At 43.3% G+C, this 19188-nt stretch overlaps 1 protein-coding gene across 1 annotated transcript; it reads right to left on the bottom strand.

Moving 5' to 3' along the window:
* Positions 1 to 480: 480 nt before the first annotated feature.
* On the bottom strand, positions 481 to 8209 carry hccsb (holocytochrome c synthase b). Its single transcript, XM_033639223.2, has 8 exons — positions 8093 to 8209; positions 6934 to 7048; positions 6764 to 6811; positions 6416 to 6549; positions 5513 to 5661; positions 5041 to 5160; positions 4777 to 4863; positions 481 to 3243 (listed from the first exon to the last, which is right to left on the bottom strand). The coding sequence occupies exons 2-8, from the start codon at positions 7040 to 7042 to the stop codon at positions 3045 to 3047; spliced, it is 846 nt and encodes a 281-aa protein (XP_033495114.1). The 5' UTR covers positions 7043 to 7048; positions 8093 to 8209; the 3' UTR covers positions 481 to 3044.
* Positions 8210 to 19188: the final 10979 nt, after the last annotated feature.

Raw genomic sequence — 19188 nt, 5'->3', positions numbered from 1 at the left:
GGTAACATTATTGCATATAGTGAATGGAATTGAGTCGATCAGTGATTGAGGGCTGAGGTCTGCTTCAAAGACATGAAATAAACCAGACAATTTTCTTTATGAAGCTGAGTAATCCTGGTTTAATTTGTCGAGCAGCTAAACCAGGAGAAAAAAGCTGAACTGGGAATCCAGTTATTATAACCAGCAGTGATGCTTTATGTCCAGCAGATGGTGCCAAATATACACTTTATGTACAGGTCTCTCCTGGTTTGTCCCTTTCCTGTTTAAACGTCACTCACGTGACCTCAGCTCCATCCAACACCTTTGGGATGAACAGGAACACAGACTGTGAGTCAGACCTCATCACCTGACATTGGTGTGTTGTTTACCCCGCTAATATTCTAGTGGAGGAAATACCTGCAGACATGTTTTCGCCATGTGCTATACATGAAAATGTTGTGATGTCTTTTCCCAATAGAGAGGCATTCATTCATTCAGAGGTGGAATATGACCAGCTTTATTGATAGTTTATCTGACCACCAGAGCCAGTAAAATTATTTTTACACTCAACTTTATTCAGAGAACAAAAGCAGCAAGATTCCACACGCAGAAGTCTCCACTCATTCATCAAACAATAAATACAAGTCTGAATATCAGCGCAACAAAAATTATAAAGCAAAGCTGAAACACAGGATTCTGACACTTCTGAGGAAGTTGCAATGAAATGTTGCACTGCACGAAAACAATGAAACTGAGAGCATCTGGAAAAGGAAAATTAATTTTAAAGTTAGTTGAAATGAAACTTTAAAGTCATACAGTATTTGAAGTATGTTGCAAGAACATCACAGCAAGTTAAGTGGTCAGCTGGCTTTCAATTGCACCTCCGAACATGCTACTGTCATCTAAGTAAATCAGGGCAAACTGACCACAACAAGAAGAGGAAGCAGTGACAGAGTTACAGGGTTTAATAGCAAGGCTCATATCCATCCTGGTCCTTTTAAAAAAATATAACTATACATATCCTGTAGGTCAAACTACACTAACACCCATAAACCACTGCGCAGTCGTCACGGTATCCCTTTCAAACCCATCTCACCAATAAAGATTATTCTGACAAAACAAAACTCATCACTGTGCTCCAGGATATGTGACAGCATGGATCTGAGGAAGTACCTTACAATCAGAGCAGATGCGCTGTACTGAGTGAGTCAGCAGGTCACATCACTGAGCGCTCACATCAAACTGCCGCCACTCTGAACGAGCTTCAGTCTGCCTGCAGGATCCCGACGTCAAAGGTTACTGACTCGGAACATTCCCGCAAAAAGACAAATGTTAGGTTGTGGGCTAAGTTCATTTAGGCCCCAAACACACAGAAGTCTTTTGCAGGTTGCGCAATGCGCGATAGTTTGTTGAGCACAGGGAAACAGATCTAAAAAAAAGAGGCTGGATCATGGGGAGTACCACCAGTTGGTCCAGGAGCGTCTCCTCCATGATGGATGTTATCAGACATATTTTAGGATGACTTGGGCAGTTTGACAACCTGCTGTCTATCGTCGGGCCGTATAGCTCTGGGTATCCAGCAACCACTACCACCAGTTTCTCCTCTATTGTTTACCAACTGTAAACTTGTTATGACCACCACAGAAGGCCCGAAAATGAGATGACGTGGGGCGCTTTTCCGCTCTGAGTTGAAGTTTTAATCAACTTGAGGATCTCAGAGTGCTCCGGCAAAAACACCAGGCGCCTAGACTGTGGAAACGTGAGGTGTGCTGCAACTTAAAAACTTAAAAGCTTCATTCTCATTAACACCGATTACAAAAAGCCGCCTCTAGCTGCTGAAACGCTTTCTGTCTGATCGGGGCCTCACATGGGAGATCCAGAAAAGAAAAACACGGCCGACAAGTGCTCAAGATGCACATCATTTAACCACAACATCCCGTTAGATTTCATCGTACCTCTCCCTGCTTTCCGTCTCGTCCTCATTTATCACACAAAGGCAACATGTTGACAAAAATTAGACTTTAGATGAAATGAGAATATAGTTTATGCAATAATCAGAATGTGAGCTATTGAAATCTTAAACTATGCTGTAATCACAACTCTGGTATTGCACATCTGTGGATTTTTAAAATTACAGTAAACGTTTGCTTCCAAAGAATGATTCACTGATTCAAAGCTGCCGTCTGAGAGAAATCTAATTAAAAGCAACAACAGTTTGCACAAACATCGATCATGCGCCTCAGCGGGTTAAAACTTTAAACTCGGTACATTCAACTTAAAGGGCGACTCCTGCAGTTCAGTTTCCAGAGATGCAAAGCAGGACTCCAGGGACGTTAAAAACAAGATGGTCCAAATTAAAGTACCAGAGGCTGAGGTACGCTGACTTTAAGACCCTAAGTGAAACGCTAGATCCTACATTTCCCATAATGCAGCACAGCAGCAGCTTTCCTACTTGTATTTAACCCCCTGTGGTGCCTGTTAAATCCCCATTTACTTTAACCTCCACACCTCCAGTTTGTACTGTGCTGTCTCCAGGCCAAAGCGGAGATAACTGATGACATCACTGCGACATCATCAGGGTTATTTTCTCACCATGGCCACAGAGGACGAGCTGAGTAGTGTTCCTCACAACAAACTTCATGTGTAAATCTGGTGGAGTGTTAGTTAAAGAGAACAGGCTGTTCCTGCAGTTAGATCTGAAGCGAGAGCAGAGTGAAGGCAGCTGAACAGATGTATGACCAGAGGCAGTGTGAGCCACATGTGACCTGTCTGACAAACACTTCCACAAGCTTTAGATGCACTTGCTGACCTGCAAACCCAAAAGTTTTCCACTGAAATCAATATGATTAGCAGATGAAGCGTCATGCAGTCTGAGTGAGTGAGGCTGCGCTAAAACAAACGTAGTCTAAGTCCGTTTCTGATTCTTCATGAGTCTTGTTTACAGTTCCTGTTCACAGCACCACACATCTTGTCGAGAGCTGAAATGTGGAACGCCAGTTTCATAGTCCATGTCTGTGTTTGAATTCACACGGTCATCTTTATGTGGGTGCATGTGTGTGGGTCGTTTAAGAGGTCCAGCGCCACCAGGCCACCTTCATACGGTCCCAGACGGCATCTAAAGAGTCAAAGGCGGGACGTACATCCAGGATGGAGAACTGGTAGTTCTCCGTGTTGATTTCACCGTCATAGTAGTCAATGACGTAGCGCACCTCCTTCCCACAGCGGTCAATGATCCAGTCGTGGCGGTCGAAAGGCAGCTCGTAGCTAATGAGGAGAAGAAAAAGGGTCAGAGAAATTCTTTGAGGGAAGAAGTCAGAGGCTGGTAGGAGCTACTTTTAAGCAGCACAACACACCAGAGGCCACTCACGATGCTTTCTAACAGTTAAATAGCAGAAAGACACGCCCCCAATCCCAAATGGATCTCTTACAGACTTGTTGACTCAAGCCCTAAGCCATTACAGACCAAGACCAAGTGGTCCAAGTGGTGTCTCAGTTCTCTGTCAGGTTAAGAGCTAATCTGACGGAGAATTCGGACAAGACACCACTTCCCCTCATGTGAACGCACAAAACCAATGGGCCAAGACAAGGGCTAAGGGGAAGAAATGGAATTGGTCCTTGGTCTGTAAGGGCTTAGGGCTCGAGTCAACGAGTCAGTAAAGGATCCATTTGGGATTGGGGGACTGAGAAGACACAAGACCTCACATTGTTGTTTCATTTATCGGGGCTGATCTACCCAGCAGTAGTGATGGCCAAATGAAGCTTCATGAAGCATTTTCTTTATTTTCCGAGCCCACTAGATGGCGCTCATGTTTTAAAGAGAGAGGCTCAAAGAATGGCAATTCAGTGTGCTTTCAGCCTTTTGTTGAACAAAAAGCGCCATCTAGTGGGCTCAGAAAATAAAGAAAATGCTTCATGAGGCTTCATTTGGCCATCACTACCCAGCAGCAGCAGCAAAATCAAAAAGTGACTGATGTATGCTACAACTGCTTTAGCCTTAAGCCTGTTTCCAACAAGAAGTCCAGTACAGTTCAGTTCAGTACACATTTTTTTCGTTTCCACTGTGAAAAGTTGTGGATGGTACCAATGGTTACCGGACACCAGAGTGTCTGCAACACACATCCCAGAGGAGATATGGTGTTGAGGTCTCTATCAAGAACATGGCTACTTCCCCCCTCTCTCCAGCCACTTTGTAACTGGACAAAAAGACCCACTAACACCTGCTAACATCTGGCATTATTTAATGAGGAAGTTACAATCAGCATTCACTCCCGCAACAAATGACTCTGCAGTAGTCTCGCATATTTATCAGCTCCAGCTCTGATCGGCTTTGAACAACTGTGATGGAAATATGACACCTGCGTGGATGCCCCAATTTTTGCCTCTTTGCTGGTGCAATGCAATGACCAGCAGCTACATAACACAGTCCATCTCCGTCCAAGCAGCACTTGAAAATCGTTCAAAATTCACTCTGCACTGACTTTGACAGACAGGTTGGATAACTTAGAGATATAAAAAAATAAGTTACCAGTAAATATGTTACAGGTTCAGAAACAGAGACAGTATCCCAACAATTTTTGCAATTTTCAGTTTTGTTGCAAAAAATGCCTTCAAATATTACAACATACATCGCAGTTTTTTAGAAAGGCTGCCGTGAAATCAGACACTTCAGGTCCCAACCATCACAAAAACAGCCTGTAAAATCCTGCAGGGACTAATATATAACAACTGCTCTGCATTTCTGACATGAACATAAATTACGGACTGAAGTTAAAGCAGATAAAGTGTGCAGCAGCTCACCCCATCCAGTGGCGGAAGCGAGCCCTGGGGGAGAACTCTTTGGCTTTCCCACCAAACCTCTTCAAGGTCGGCCCACATGGACATTCACTGCAAGAAAACACAAGATTAAATCCTCGTCAAACAACTGTCAATACTTTGATGAACCCACACATCATGTTTAGCACATGTACAATATGTTAAAGATAAAAAATCTGCATCTGTCTCAAATGAATAGACGTCTATGGGCTGTCTTCTGTAGGCCAGTCCTACAGTTTGCAACCTCACCCTGCGTGCAGGGCCTCCCATTTCAGGATCTCCTGCCAGGCCTGCTCGTTATTCTGGTTGTGGATTTTAATGATGTTGGTCATATCTTGAGCACCGAGGTCATCTTCACGCCAACGCCACCTGCAGCACCAACACAACTGACTGTCAAACCACATGAAGACTCCCAAAGAACCAACCCAGAGTCTCTTTACTGCCTCAAATGTCATCTCACACTTTTCTCTTGTTCATACTGTGCTGAAAACATCCCAAACTGTTTTTTGTGCTGACAGGAATCTTGAACGTATGCTTTCCTCTCTTTTTAAGCCATCAGGCTGGCAGACTAACCCCATCTGTTCCACCACTAGAGTTTAAGTCGGTGGTTAAAGAGAATTAGGGGATGTAACATGCTGGAAAAATCAAACCACTTTGTGCTTCATTTCTGCACACTTCAGGTGATGAACTGGTGTTTGAGAGCCATGTAATATGGACCAACCCTTTTCGGAGCATGGCGTTCCAGAACATCTGCTCAGATGGGTAAACCCAGTTCTTCTCTGTGTTGTGACGGGGAATATTGGACTCCTGTCTGGACACGGAGAGATCGAAGGGCTGGTCTGGAGCTGGCTGTTGGTTGGGAGGAGGCATCTGTACACACAGGGAGTAAAAACTGTTACTGTCACTTTAAGCTTTGAGAATGACTGATAGCCGCACATGGACATCCGCATAGTGTCAGGGCAGACTTTCGCAGGCGTGGGTGATGACAACATTAATGTCACGCAGACAAAAACGGACCCTCACGGACAAGCGAGTGAGTGTCCAGTCAGACCCTGTTAAACCCTTTTTCAGCTTGGTAACTATGTGTGACGGAGTCTTATTAACACCTACAAACATCTGTCATAAGCAGCGAATTCAAAAGAAGAACAGCGGCTGAAAATGTCCACAAACTGGGGAAAAACAATGAGGCCCAGAAGCTCCTTACCCTCCGAGCAGCTGATGAGATCAGCCGCCATATAACAGACGGTAAATGATTGTTATTGACATGTTAATACTATTGATATTGTTTACAAGGCGCTGCCAACACACATTATACGTCAAACTAGAGGCTGACGCTGTTGTGTTACATGTCAATGGTGCCGCTGTAGTTTGGTTCTGTGTAAAAACACAAAGGAGGCAGAACAAAGTCGTCCATAAATTATCTTTACCAAAGGTAGAAAAGTTTCATCTTGTGTATTTTTTTGTTTTGTGAACTGCCCTCCTGTCAAAATGGTGCTTTAGTCAAAAGACACTATTTTCAAGATCACACACTTATTCATTTCATCTTGGCTTTTTTTCTCTCCCTCCCTTCTCCATCCACCCAGCACCCTCTCCCTCATTTCCCACACTGAAGTGGTGCAGTTACCATATTGGCTGGGTCAATGTCACTCTTCATTCCTTCTGCAGCTTTCATGGGACACTCCACAAACTCGTAGGCCCGGTCCTGGTGAGCTGGACCTGGATCTGCTCGGTGCATTGGACACTCCGACGGGGGAGACGCTACGGAAAACAAGAGCAGCTGATTCATTGCGGGTACAAAGCCCGGACACTGGAACAAAACTGACGACCCATCACAGGAAACCTTATGCCTCTATGTGTTATGCTATTCTAAGAACTAACTCAAGTGTCAGGATTTCCAGGTAATGTGTTTGCTTTAGTGGTACGGACATGTCATAAATAATTTCATTGGCCCACATAGAATTAAAATCGTTACCTTTTACAGGCGCAGCTTGATGCATGGGACACTCTGAGGGTGGAGACACTAAGAATGCAGATACAGACAAAAAAAGCTTTATGTTAGCACACTTAATAACCACAGCGTGTATGATACAACACATCAGACTATATTAGTAGTTAACAGCCTCATCTCTGATGTAGCAGCACCTTTGACAGGCGGGGCTTCTTGGTGCATGGGGCAGCCCTGAGGAGGAGCGGCCATCATGGCCTCTGCCCTGACTGTAGGAGCAGCAGGTGTAGACAAGGAGGCTCCCATCCTGCCCTGTGGACACACACACACACACACACACACACACGACATTAATGATAACAAATACAAACAACACCCTGCAGCATGATGACATCACACTGACTAACTACCATCTCAATTTATCAGGTCAGTTATGTCAGAAAAGTTTTTTGAAGGGCGGGGGAAGTGTCTGTGTACCTTTCAATGACAAAGTGTTTTACAACAGTGAGGAGACGCATCTGAACATTTTATAACACACAGCAGTAAGGGACTGTTTGTTAATTATGTGGGGAGAGGGGTGGTGCAAAAGGGAGGCATGTCCAATAATGTTTAAGCACTTAAGGGAGGGACAGTCAACTATAAGTGGTTGCATTTTGTATTCGTTCTTAATACATTCACACTACCAGCAGGCACGCCAAAGTTACGGATTCTCAAATTTCAGACAGTCCATGAACTTATCATGTGCAAAGAATGCTTCAGAATGTGAAGATAAAAACAAAATACAGAGTCACAACCTTCTCAGGCCTCTTCCTCTGATAAACACTGAACAGTCCCTAGTGTTACATTAAAAGTGTCTGGGTGCTGTCGCATCATTGTTTTTAAGTGACTTCCTTTGCTGACAATCTATAAATTATTACTGTCAACGGGCAGAGTGGCTGAACATGCTGCCATCTGATCCGACCACAAGTTATCCTTGATTAACCTCACGGTGAAAGTTAGCATCAAAGCTTCCACCTAGCGTTAGCTAACGTTAGCTTGGTAGCTAATGTAGCTAACAGCCTGGTCCCAGCCCCCCCGGACCCCCCAACACCAACCATTTATTCTGCGATACAGTTACTATGAAAAGACTAAAGTCAAACCTGACGGCAGCTCAGACAAAGCAGCTAAACTATCAGCGCTCGCTACCTTCATTCACCATTAGCCAGGCTAGCTAGCAGCTATGCTAACGTTAGCCGAAATGTTGACTGTCTTCTTTGCTTTAAATCTTGACGTCACTTCAACACAGCGCGTGGGCCACACGTTCAGTGTCACAGTGAGGTGTTAACATATGAAGACGGAGAGAAATAACCGACTCACCTGAAGGGGAAGTGAAGCTGAGGGCTGCTGTAGTGTCGGGAGACTGTCCCAATGTCAACGTGCAGGACACAGGAATTACTCAACTTTGGGCAGCACGTGCCCGACGTAAGCTGTTACGTCATCACGCTGGAATGACAACAGAACGTACAGTTTGGTAATGAAGAACATATGGACGGTGATATGACGTCAGCTGACATAACTCTGATACATATAACACTGCTTTTGTCTTATTTTTATTTTTTTTCTTATTTAAATACACATAAAACTGCATAAAATCCAAATATTAAAAACTAAAAAAATAAATAAGAAGAGGCCTCAAGCTTATATATTTAACTGCCATTTAATCTGTCTGTGTGATTTACTAAATGTGTAAAAGGTATCATTTTATAATTATAATCAGTAGGGTATTTATTTGGCTTTACTACTTGTTCTGCAGCATCATAGCTGAGGACTTTTATTTATTTATTTTTTTATAATGTTATTAATTCATTTTTAACTCCTTTCCACCCTGTTAGTCACATTTTTTTCAATAACTTAAAATATATTACATGTTTTGCATTTTTTAATGTTAATTTGCAGGATTGGAAATGATTAACAGCATTAATATGTTTTTTGTGCAAATGTCTGTTATTATTTATGATTTTGGGGTAAATTGAGTGCAAACATGTGGTTATTCATAGTGATGGCCAAATGAAGCCTCATGAAGCATTTTCTTTATTTTCTGAGCCCACTAGATGGCGCTCATGGTTGAAAGAGAGAGGCTCAAAGAATGGCAATTCAGTGTGCTTTCAACTAGTGATGGCCAAATGAAGCCTCATGAAGCATTTTTTTTATTTTCTGAGCCCACTAGATGGCGCTCATGGTTTAAAGAGAGTGCCTCAAAGAATAGCAATTCAGTGTGCTTTCAACCTTTTGTTGAACAAAAAGCGCCATCTAGTGGGCTCAGAAAATAAAGAAAATGCTTCATGAGGCTTCATTTGGCCATCACTACTTTCAACCTTTTGTTGAACAAAAAGCACCATCTAGTGGGCTCAGAAAATAAAGAAAATGCTTCATGAGGCTTCATTTGGCCATCACTAGTTATTCACAATATAGATCACATGTTCTGCTCAATAATTCTTGTTCTATTTTTATTCAAAGAACAAAAATGTGCACAATGGAATAAGGGACAAATGAGGTGTAGGAAAAGCATTTTTGAATATATACAATATTAACACTTTACGTTACCTTTGTATGGTATGTCCCTAACGGGGGAACGCTTTCACAATCCTGTCTGAACAATCCACCCTTAATTATTATTATTAGAGGCAAAAAAGTTGCAATAATCAGCGGAACAAGAATTACGATTTGTATAACATTAGTGTGGCTGCTGAGGCACCCACATTAAGACATTGTTGGTATCTAAAATTAAAAGCCCAAAGCCATTTGACCTAGGAAAAATGTTGATGTTGTGGATATCTAAAATTTTCATTTCATTAATTATAGATATCTGCATTACATAATCCAGTCTACCTATTTGTGAAAATGGCTTGCCATACACTAACAGGCCCAATGTGGTCAGTTTAGCATCTATTATCATTCTAATAACCTGCTGCAATCATAAAGACATAATCCTGTAGCCTAATGACTGGACTAAAATGTACAGTAAGATTATAAAGCAACAGTTTGGTAACTTGAAATACCAACACTACATTCTTGTGACTTCACATATTGTGCGATTACACACATCGTTCCTGCTGGAGTTACAAAACACAGTTCATCATGCAGTAGTGGTGGCTGACCACTGGAGGGCGCCAAACCACAGTCTTAGGTTTGCAGTATGTCATGTACATTACAGATTACAGCTCAGTCTGTTACAGCAAATACAATGTCACAAACACACATCATGCAGAACACACTATTCATCCTCGTTTCCTTTATATCTCAATTCACCAATGTGGGGTACATCTCTGAAGCAACAACACCTTGTCCAACCTTGAAGCAGATGGGCTACAGCAGCAGAAGACCACACCAGGTGCCACTCCTGTCAGCTAACAAGGAAACTGAGGCTACAATTCACACGGGTTTTCTCACCAAAACTGGACAATAGAAGGTTGGAAAAACCACATTCAGATGGAAGCATGGATCCATCCTGCCTTGTATCAACGCTTCAGGCTGCTGCTGGTGGTGTAATGGTGTGGGGGAGATTTTCTTAGTACCAACTGAGCATGGTTTAAACACCACAGCCTACCTGAGTATTGTTGCTGAGCGTGTCCATCCCTTTATGACCACAGTGTACCCATCTTCTGATGGCTACTTCCAGCAGGATAACGCACCATGTCACAAAGCTCACATCATCTCAAACATGACAATGAGTTCACTGTACTCCAATGGCCTCCACAGTCACCAGATCTCAGTCCAATAGAGCACCTTTGGGATGTGCTGGAACGGGAGATTCTCATCATGGATCAACTGTGTGATGTCATCATGTCAATATGGACCAAAATCCCTTGTTGAATCTATGTGACCATGAATTTAGGCAGTTCTGAAGGCATAAGGGGTCCAACCAGGTGCTAGCAAGGTGTACCTAATAAAGTGGCCAGTGAGTGTAGGTAATTTATATCTGTATTCATGGCCTTAAGGTTGTATTACTTATTGAATAGGAAGTTTGTTGAGTTTATTACATAAAAAGCAGGGTTAGATTAGATTTATTTTCATCCTTTTCTTCTTTTTGTAATGCTGAACCTTATTTGATCGTCAGTTAATCTTTCCACATGCAACCGACCACTGACTGGATCAACATGTGAAGGGGCCCCAAGGTATTAATAAGCTTTGTGCCGTTACTGAGCCTCTCTTCCTCCCACTCTCTGTCCATTTGTGGATGTATTCTGTCACCTTGCCGAAGACGGATATCTCAACCATTTGCTAGAGACTCATAAATTAAAGCATGTTAGCTGAATCTTTGTTCTTTTCCTTCTTTGTTTGTTTTTATTGTTAGAACCCAGACAAAATGGGAAATGCAAACAAAAAATAAAAACATTATCATCAAAATTAACTACAACAATATTGTTTCCATTGTTTTTTACTGAACGAGACCATTAAAGGGTTAAAAGGGCCTATTTATGAGGTATTGTGCCATAGTGATGCACATTCCCAAACAAATTTGCAATTAATCAGGTAACCACAACACACAGTGAACTTATCAACGCATTCCACGAGTTCTATCCCAGACCTTTTTACCACCTTATTAAACCTTAACTGTTACGGTTTCTTTTTTTTGTACGTTTATAAGAATTTTCCCAAAGCACTTTACTGGTCCAAAAGCTTTCAGCTCATAGCTCTATGATACTTTTGAGCTCTTGTGGTTGTAAACACCCACATTGACAACAGACTTAACATTGTGACATTACTTGGACGCCAGTGGATATTGCTTTGGGTTTGGCTCTATTAGCTGTTTGTGTAATTAATCTGAGTTCTCTGTGCGCCTGGAATGGGAACACAAGCTCCAGTCAGTCTACTCCAAAAGCTCTGGTACAAAGTGGATATGCTGTTTGTTAACTTATTGATCTCACATAAAGTTGCAGAGTTTTACAATTCAAGATAACAGTATCTATTACCATAACATTTATACATGTTGTTATTCTAGTGATCAGCAGTTAATGATCATACGAAGACTTTTTAAGCCCTTAAGGACTAATGGAACGTTTCAATCTCTTCAAGCAAATCCCTGAAAACCATCCAGATTGCAATTAATTAAAAGTATGTGAAACTTAATGCCCACCTCACTGATTAAAACCTGGCTTTTTACTCAGGTCGCTTCATTCATGTTGAACATACTGAGGCAGAAGAGTTTCCTAATTTCTTCCAGAACATCCAGCACATATACAAGACACACACAGCAAGTCGGTGCCAGGAATGGGATTATTATCTAATGTTGCCACTTTGCCTCAGAGACCCGTCTGAGATCTGAAGGAAATTCAGTTAATGTGTGTGTGTGTGTGTGTGTGTGTGTGTGCAGAGGTTGTAAAGGTGGGGGGACGGATCCATAAATGCATTTCTGAATGTGGTTACATGCATGACTGTAACTTCCCCACAGCTGTGATACATATTACTGTGATGGTATTGTAGTAAAAGTTTTATAATTACTCTCAAACACCGCCCCCCCCAAAACACACACACACACACACACACAGTGTTCACTCACACATACAACTGCCATCTGCTATCGGGTCGCTCCATTTGCTTTCATTCAGAGTGTTTTGAAGCTTTCTCTAAGGGTTTTTAGATCAGTGCAAACCAGAAGGAACCCGAATGCACCTGTTACAGAGCAGTATGTCTAAGGCCATTTTCAGGATGAAGCTGAAATCTATAAGGTGTCAAAAGGCAGAGGCGGGGACTTGTCGCAGACTCAAGACTTGTAACTCGAATCTGACTTTAAAACCAATGAGTCGTGACTTTACTTGGACTTTAGCCTTTTGACTTGGAGTGACTCTTTGTTCTCCCCAAGCCCAGATGTCATTGTCTCCGTGTCACTTTCCTGACAACAGATATCCTTTGAATCAACAGCAGCCGATCACATTATGTGAGCAGCGTCTGTGTGCAGCGCAGACTTGCAGAGAGAAAAATACTGACTTGTTTAGGACTCAAAACACAAAGTTTAGGTCTTCAGCTTGACACAAGACTGGTTGGTTCAGACTCGGGTCTTGACTTAAGCATGCCTGTCTTGACTTGGGATTTGACTGAGGACTTATGTGTGTTGACTTAGGATTTGTTGCTTTTGACTTTGGACTTGTTGGACTCGATTATATAACTTGCTGGTCTTGACCTGAGGCTTTACTTTTCACTTACCTGTGTTGGCTTTGGACTTGTTGATCTTGACTTGGAACTTGTGGGTCCTGGGACTTGATTTAGACCTTTCTGTCTCGACTTGACTTGGGATGTACCTTTCTTAAATTGGGACTTGTTGGTCTTCAATTGGGACTTGACTTGGAACTTATCCATGTTGACATAGGACTTATTGCTCTTGACATGGGACTTGTTAATCTTCACTTGGGACTTACCCTTGTTGACTCAAGACTTGTTCTTAACACGTGACTTGTCAATCTTTGCTTTGGACTTGGCTTGGCTTGGGACTTACCCATATTGTCATAGGACTCGGTGCTCTTAAAATGGGACTTGTTAGTCTTCACTTGGGACTTGACTTGTGACTTACTCATGTTGACTGAGGTCATGTTGCTCTTGACTTAGGACTTGTGCTTGACGTGGGACTTGATCTTGACTTAAGACTTGCTAGTCCTAACTTGAGACTTTACTTTTGACTTGCCGGTGTTGGCTTTGGACTTGTTGATCTTGACTTGAACCTTATTGGTCTTGGGACTTGATTTAAACCTTACTGTCTTGACTTGATTTGGGATGTTCACTTGTTGGTCTTCACTTTGGACTTGGCTTGGGGCTTACCCTTGTTGACCTAAGACTTGTTGTTCTTGACATGTGACTTGTTGGTCTTTACTTAGGACTTGGCTTAGGACTTACACATGCTGACTAAGGACTTGTTGCTGTTAACGTGGAACTTGTTGGTTTTCACTTCAGACCTTGTTGACCTAAGCCTTGTTGCTCTCCATGTGGGACTTCTTTATCTTGACTTGTGACTTGTTGATCTTTACTTTAGGACTTGGCTTGGGACATACCCATGCTGACTAAGGACTCGTTGCTCTTGACTTAGGACTTGTACTTGACATGGGACATGGTCTTGACTTGAGACTTGGATTGGGACTAACCCATGTTAACTTGGGACTGCACTGATGCTGAAGGTTGCTCATTCATCTAATACAAACATAATTCTTAAGGATAGTGGGCTGACCACAGGAGCCAATCAGATGGCTCGTTTGTCGTACGTCTCTTTGCTCTCACCCTCCGGCCTGATTTAAACTTTCAGAGTTCACCGTCTGTAAACACGGTGAAATGTAGTTGAAGTTGAACAGGCCTCTTCTGGCTGCACCACAGACTTTGTTTCTGCACGGCTTTGTACTCCTGATTAACTCCAGTGCGTCCACAGCTGGGACTCAAATGATGATGAATGTGTTATTTTCAGCTCGCTTTTATTGAGATGTTCCCTTCACTCAGTCTTTTTGTCTGTTTTTGTTTCCCCTCACTCTAGTTCAACATATGAGGGCACAAGCTCATCTGTTTCTGCTGAACTAACTCAGCTGGAGCCGGCGTTTCTACAGACGGACCCTTTAGAGGTGCTCTGAAGTTCTGTAGGAGCACAACAATACCAGAAGATAAGTTATTGATATACAGGAGTTTAGAGATTTATTAAAAAAGTGAAGGTACATAAGCTTACTGCCTTCTATAGCAGCTCCAGACAGGAAAAATACAACAGTAATCAATGGGTGAAGAGGTACAATGTGCAGACAGGCAGTCAGGTATTGATTAGGGTTCAGGTATAGGTACAGGGTACACAATACAGGTACAGGGTGCAGGTGCAGATTACAGGAACAGGGTAGAGATATACATGCAAGTTACAGGGTACAGGATACAGGTTACATGTACAGGGTTTAGGTTACAGGTTACTAATTACAGGTATGGGGTACAGGTACAGGTACAGATATAAGTGCAGGATACAGGTTACAGGAACAGGGTACAGGGTACAGATATAAGTGCGAGTAACAGGGTTCAGGTACAGGGTTCAGGTTACAGGTACAGGGCACAGGTACAGGGTTTGGGCTACAGGTTACTGATTACAGGCATGGTGTACAGGTAAAGGGACATGGTACAGGTTACAGGCACAGAGTACAGATATACGTCCAAGTTACAGGGTATCGGATACAGGGTACAGATACAGGGTTCAGGTTACAGGTTATGGGTTACAGGTACAGGGCACAGGTACAGGGTTTAGATTACAGGTTACTGATTACAGGTATGGGGTACAGGTACAGGGTAGTGGTTACAGGTAACAGGTTATAGGTTACAGGTACAGGGTACAGGTTACATGAACAGGGTACAGATATGACTGCAGGTTACAGGTACAGGATACAGGTGCAGGGTTTGGGTTACAGGTCACAGGTACAGGGTGCAGGTCACAGGTACAGGGTGCAGGTCACAGGTACAGGGTGCAGGTTACATGAAGAGAGTACAGCTATAAGTGCAGGTTACAGGTATGGGGTACATGTACAAGGTAGAGGTTACAGGTTACACGCTACAGTTACCGATATGGGGTACAGGTACAGGATACAGGGTACAGGGTACAGGATACAGGATACAGGTACAGGGTACAGGATACAGGGTACAGGATACAGGGTACAGGATACAGGATACAGGTACAGGATACAGGATACAGGGTACAGGATACAGGATACAGGGTACAGGATACAGGATACAGGGTACAGGGTACAGGATACAGGTACAGGGTACAGGATACAGGATACAGGGTACAGGATACAGGATTCAGGTACAGGGTACAGGATACAGGTACAGGTACAGGATACAGGATACAGGGTACAGGGTACAGGATACAGGATACAGGTACAGGATACAGGATACAGGTACAGGATACAGGATTCAGGTACAGGGTACAGGATACAGGTACAGGGTACAGGATACAGGATACAGGTACAGGATATAGGGTACAGATACAGGATACAGGTACAGGGTACAGGATACAGGGTACAGGATACAGGATACAGGGTACAGGATACAGGATACAGGTACAGGTACAGGTACAGGATACAGGTACAGGATACAGGATTCAGGTACAGGGTACAGGATACTGGTACAGGATACAGGATACAGGGTACAGGATACAGGATACAGGGTACAGGATACAGGATTCAGGGTACAGGATACAGGTACAGGATACAAGATACAGGGTACAGGGTACAGGATACAGGGTACAGGGTACAGGTACAGGGTACAGGATACAGGGTACAAGATACAGGATACAGGTTACAGGGTACAGGTACAGGGTACAGGTACAGGATACAGGTTACAGGGTACAGGTACAGGGTACAGGTACAGGATACAGGATACAGGATACAGGATACAGGTACAGGATACAGGATACAGGTACAGGATACAGGATACAGGATACGGGTACAGGATACAGGATTCAGGGTACAGGGTACAGGTACAGCATACAGGATACAGGTACAGGATACAGAATACAGGGTACAGGGTACAGGATACAGGTACAGGGTACAAGATACAGGATACAGGTACAGGGTACAGGTACAGGGTACAGGATACAGGTACAGGGTACAAGATACAGGATACAGGACACAGGATACAGGTTACAAGATACAGGATACAGGATACAGGTTACAAGGTACAGGTACAGGATACAGGATACAGGATACAGGTACAGGATACAGGTACAGGATACAGGATACAGAATACAGGTACAGGATACAGGATACAGGATACAGAATACAGGGTACAGGATACAGGGTACAGGATACAGGGTACAGGTACAGGATACAGGGTACAGGGTACAGGGTACAGGGTACAGGATACAGATACAGGATACAGGATACAGGGTACAGGGTACAGGATACAGGGTACAGGATACAGGATACAGGATACAGGGTACAGGATACAGGGTACAGGATACAGGGTACAGGTACAGGATACAGGGTACAGGGTACAGGTACAGGATACAGGATACAGGTACAGGTACAGGATACAGGATACAGGGTACAGGGTACAGGATACAGGATACAGGATACAGGGTACAGGTACAGGATACAGGATACAGGATACAGGTTTAGGATACAGGATACAGGATACAGGTACAGGTACAGGTACAGGATACAGGATACAGGATATAGGGTACAGGATACAGGTACAGGGTACAGGGTACAGGATACAGGGTACAGGATACAGGTACAGGGTACAGGATACAGGATACAGGGTACAGGATACAGGGTACAGGTACAGGATACAGGATACAGGATACAGGTACAGGATACAGGATACAGGGTACAGGATACAGGTACAGGGTACAGGATACCGGTACAGGATACAGGTACAGGGTACAGGATACAGGATACAGGGTACAGGATACAGGTACAGGGTACAGGATACAGGGTACAGGTACAGGATACAGGATACAGGATACAGGTACAGGATACAGGATACAGGTACAGGGTACAGGATACCGGTACAGGATACAGGTACAGGGTACAGGATACAGGATACAGGGTACAGGATACAGGTACAGGGTACAGGATACAGGTACAGGTACAAGCTGACCAGGGGCAGTTAGAGATGGGCTAACAAAAATACACTGGGGAAGCAACAGGTGAGCAGGGGGACGTAGGAGAGACGGGATTTGTGGACGAGTCTGAGGGCATCTGGTGAACGGATGAAGAAGTTCCTAAGAAATGTGAGGGTCTGGGTGAAGTGAGAAGTGCCTGGGACAAGAAGACAGACTGGGACAAGAAGACAGACTGGGACAAGGGGACAGACTGAGACAAGGGGACAGACTGAGTAAAACAAAAACAACTGAGACAGACTTTCTGACAGTAGTAAAGACACACGTGCAAAGACGTACTTAAGGCTATTTTATTTCTTTGTTGTTTTTGTTCTTCGACCACGGTCAGCACAACAAACCAGCGTCATCACGATGTGTCATTTGCTCAGGTTTTGTGTTGATGTGTAAAACCAGCACGTACAGAGGACAGCACAAAGATGTCCAGCTGCCAGTTACCTCAGCTGTTTCAGAGAGGACAGCTTGTCATGGTGAGTGACAGATGATGAGAGGGCTAGAAGGACACCACCTGCTAATGTCCAAATCACTTTTTAAGTTGATTCGATGGCCAGCTGGTACCTGACGATTTATTTATCAAGTTCTATCATGTCAGTGCTATTTGGTCCTGTTCTCTGTACTGATCCTTAATTTCTGTTGAACTGGGTATGGTTACAGTTTCTCTCCTTCATGTTAACATCAAGTCCTATAGTCACAGCTCCCTTTGCAACATCAGGAAAAGTAATGTAAAAATATCAAACCACTGCTTTCTATTGAAACCTAAATGGACCTCTGAATATATTTCACAAGAAAATGACAAGTTGAAGGTTTCTGAAAGTCTCTCTGGTCATCCAAACTCTGCATCGCTCCCACCGACCTCCACTGAGTACAAACAAAAGAAGAATGAAGAGTGAAAAAAAAACTATTTGTCTAAATCCAGTCTTTGGGTTATTTCAGGGTTAAAGTGGTCTGGCAGCAGCTTCACACCACAAACTGAGTGTTGGTTTGAAATAGTTTTTTTTTTTTTTTTTTTTTTGCTCTGTGGTTTGGATCATCCCAGTTTTAGCTGGAAATTACAGTTTACATGCCGTCAGTGGAGGGCAGCCCTCAGGACCGGGGTTTGGCTGAGAAGGAATGGTGCAGCATCACAGCAACTGTAGCGCTCACTGACACAAGCATGACAATATGGGCACAGCTGTCTACCATAATTATTGTTGATTTTTGGGAAAACAAAAATAAAAAGAAGATTCCCACAAACCAACAGCAGGAGACTGACAGTGTCAGGGTGTATATATGGCTGCCTGCAGAAAACTCAAAGCTGCACTCATCAATAGATTTTTATGAACAATGGGTAAAATGACTTGAGCCTCAGTCCAGCACCTTTGGAACCAGCAGTAAGCCTTCAGACATGGTACCTAGACCCTCGGTCTGTTCAGACAGTCCTCTTAAATGTGGGCGGGGTTGTTGTCACTCACTGCTCCGTCCAGCACTCGCTGTATTTCCTCATCAGCGGTGACACAGATGGAAGTCTGCACCTGGTTTATCGTCCACAGAACGAGGCTGCACGCCCACATTTTCAGAACAAAATAGAACAGGCTGCAGTGAGAGTCTCTCTCCATGGGATATTTAAAAATAGCAGCTTTGTGCATTTAGTCCTTCTCAGGCAAGCTCAGGGGTTTAGTGTTGCTGTAGCCCACAGGAAGTGAGGATTAGAATATATGACCTTCACATAATCCGCTCCAAATTAATCTATATTTTTAAAGTCATTAATAAAAGTGTGTGTAATATAAAAACTAAAGTGATGGTCAAAGTTGTCACAGTGAAATTTAAGGTGTGCTGATGGATTCACGTCATCAACTCATGCATTGAGTAA

The sequence above is a fragment of the Epinephelus lanceolatus genome, chromosome 20 (genome assembly GCF_041903045.1).
Source record: "Epinephelus lanceolatus isolate andai-2023 chromosome 20, ASM4190304v1, whole genome shotgun sequence".
Lineage (NCBI taxonomy): Eukaryota > Metazoa > Chordata > Actinopteri > Perciformes > Serranidae > Epinephelus > Epinephelus lanceolatus.
The sequence above is the reverse complement of the archived record's forward strand: the minus strand, read 5'-3'. Positions and strand labels throughout refer to the sequence as shown.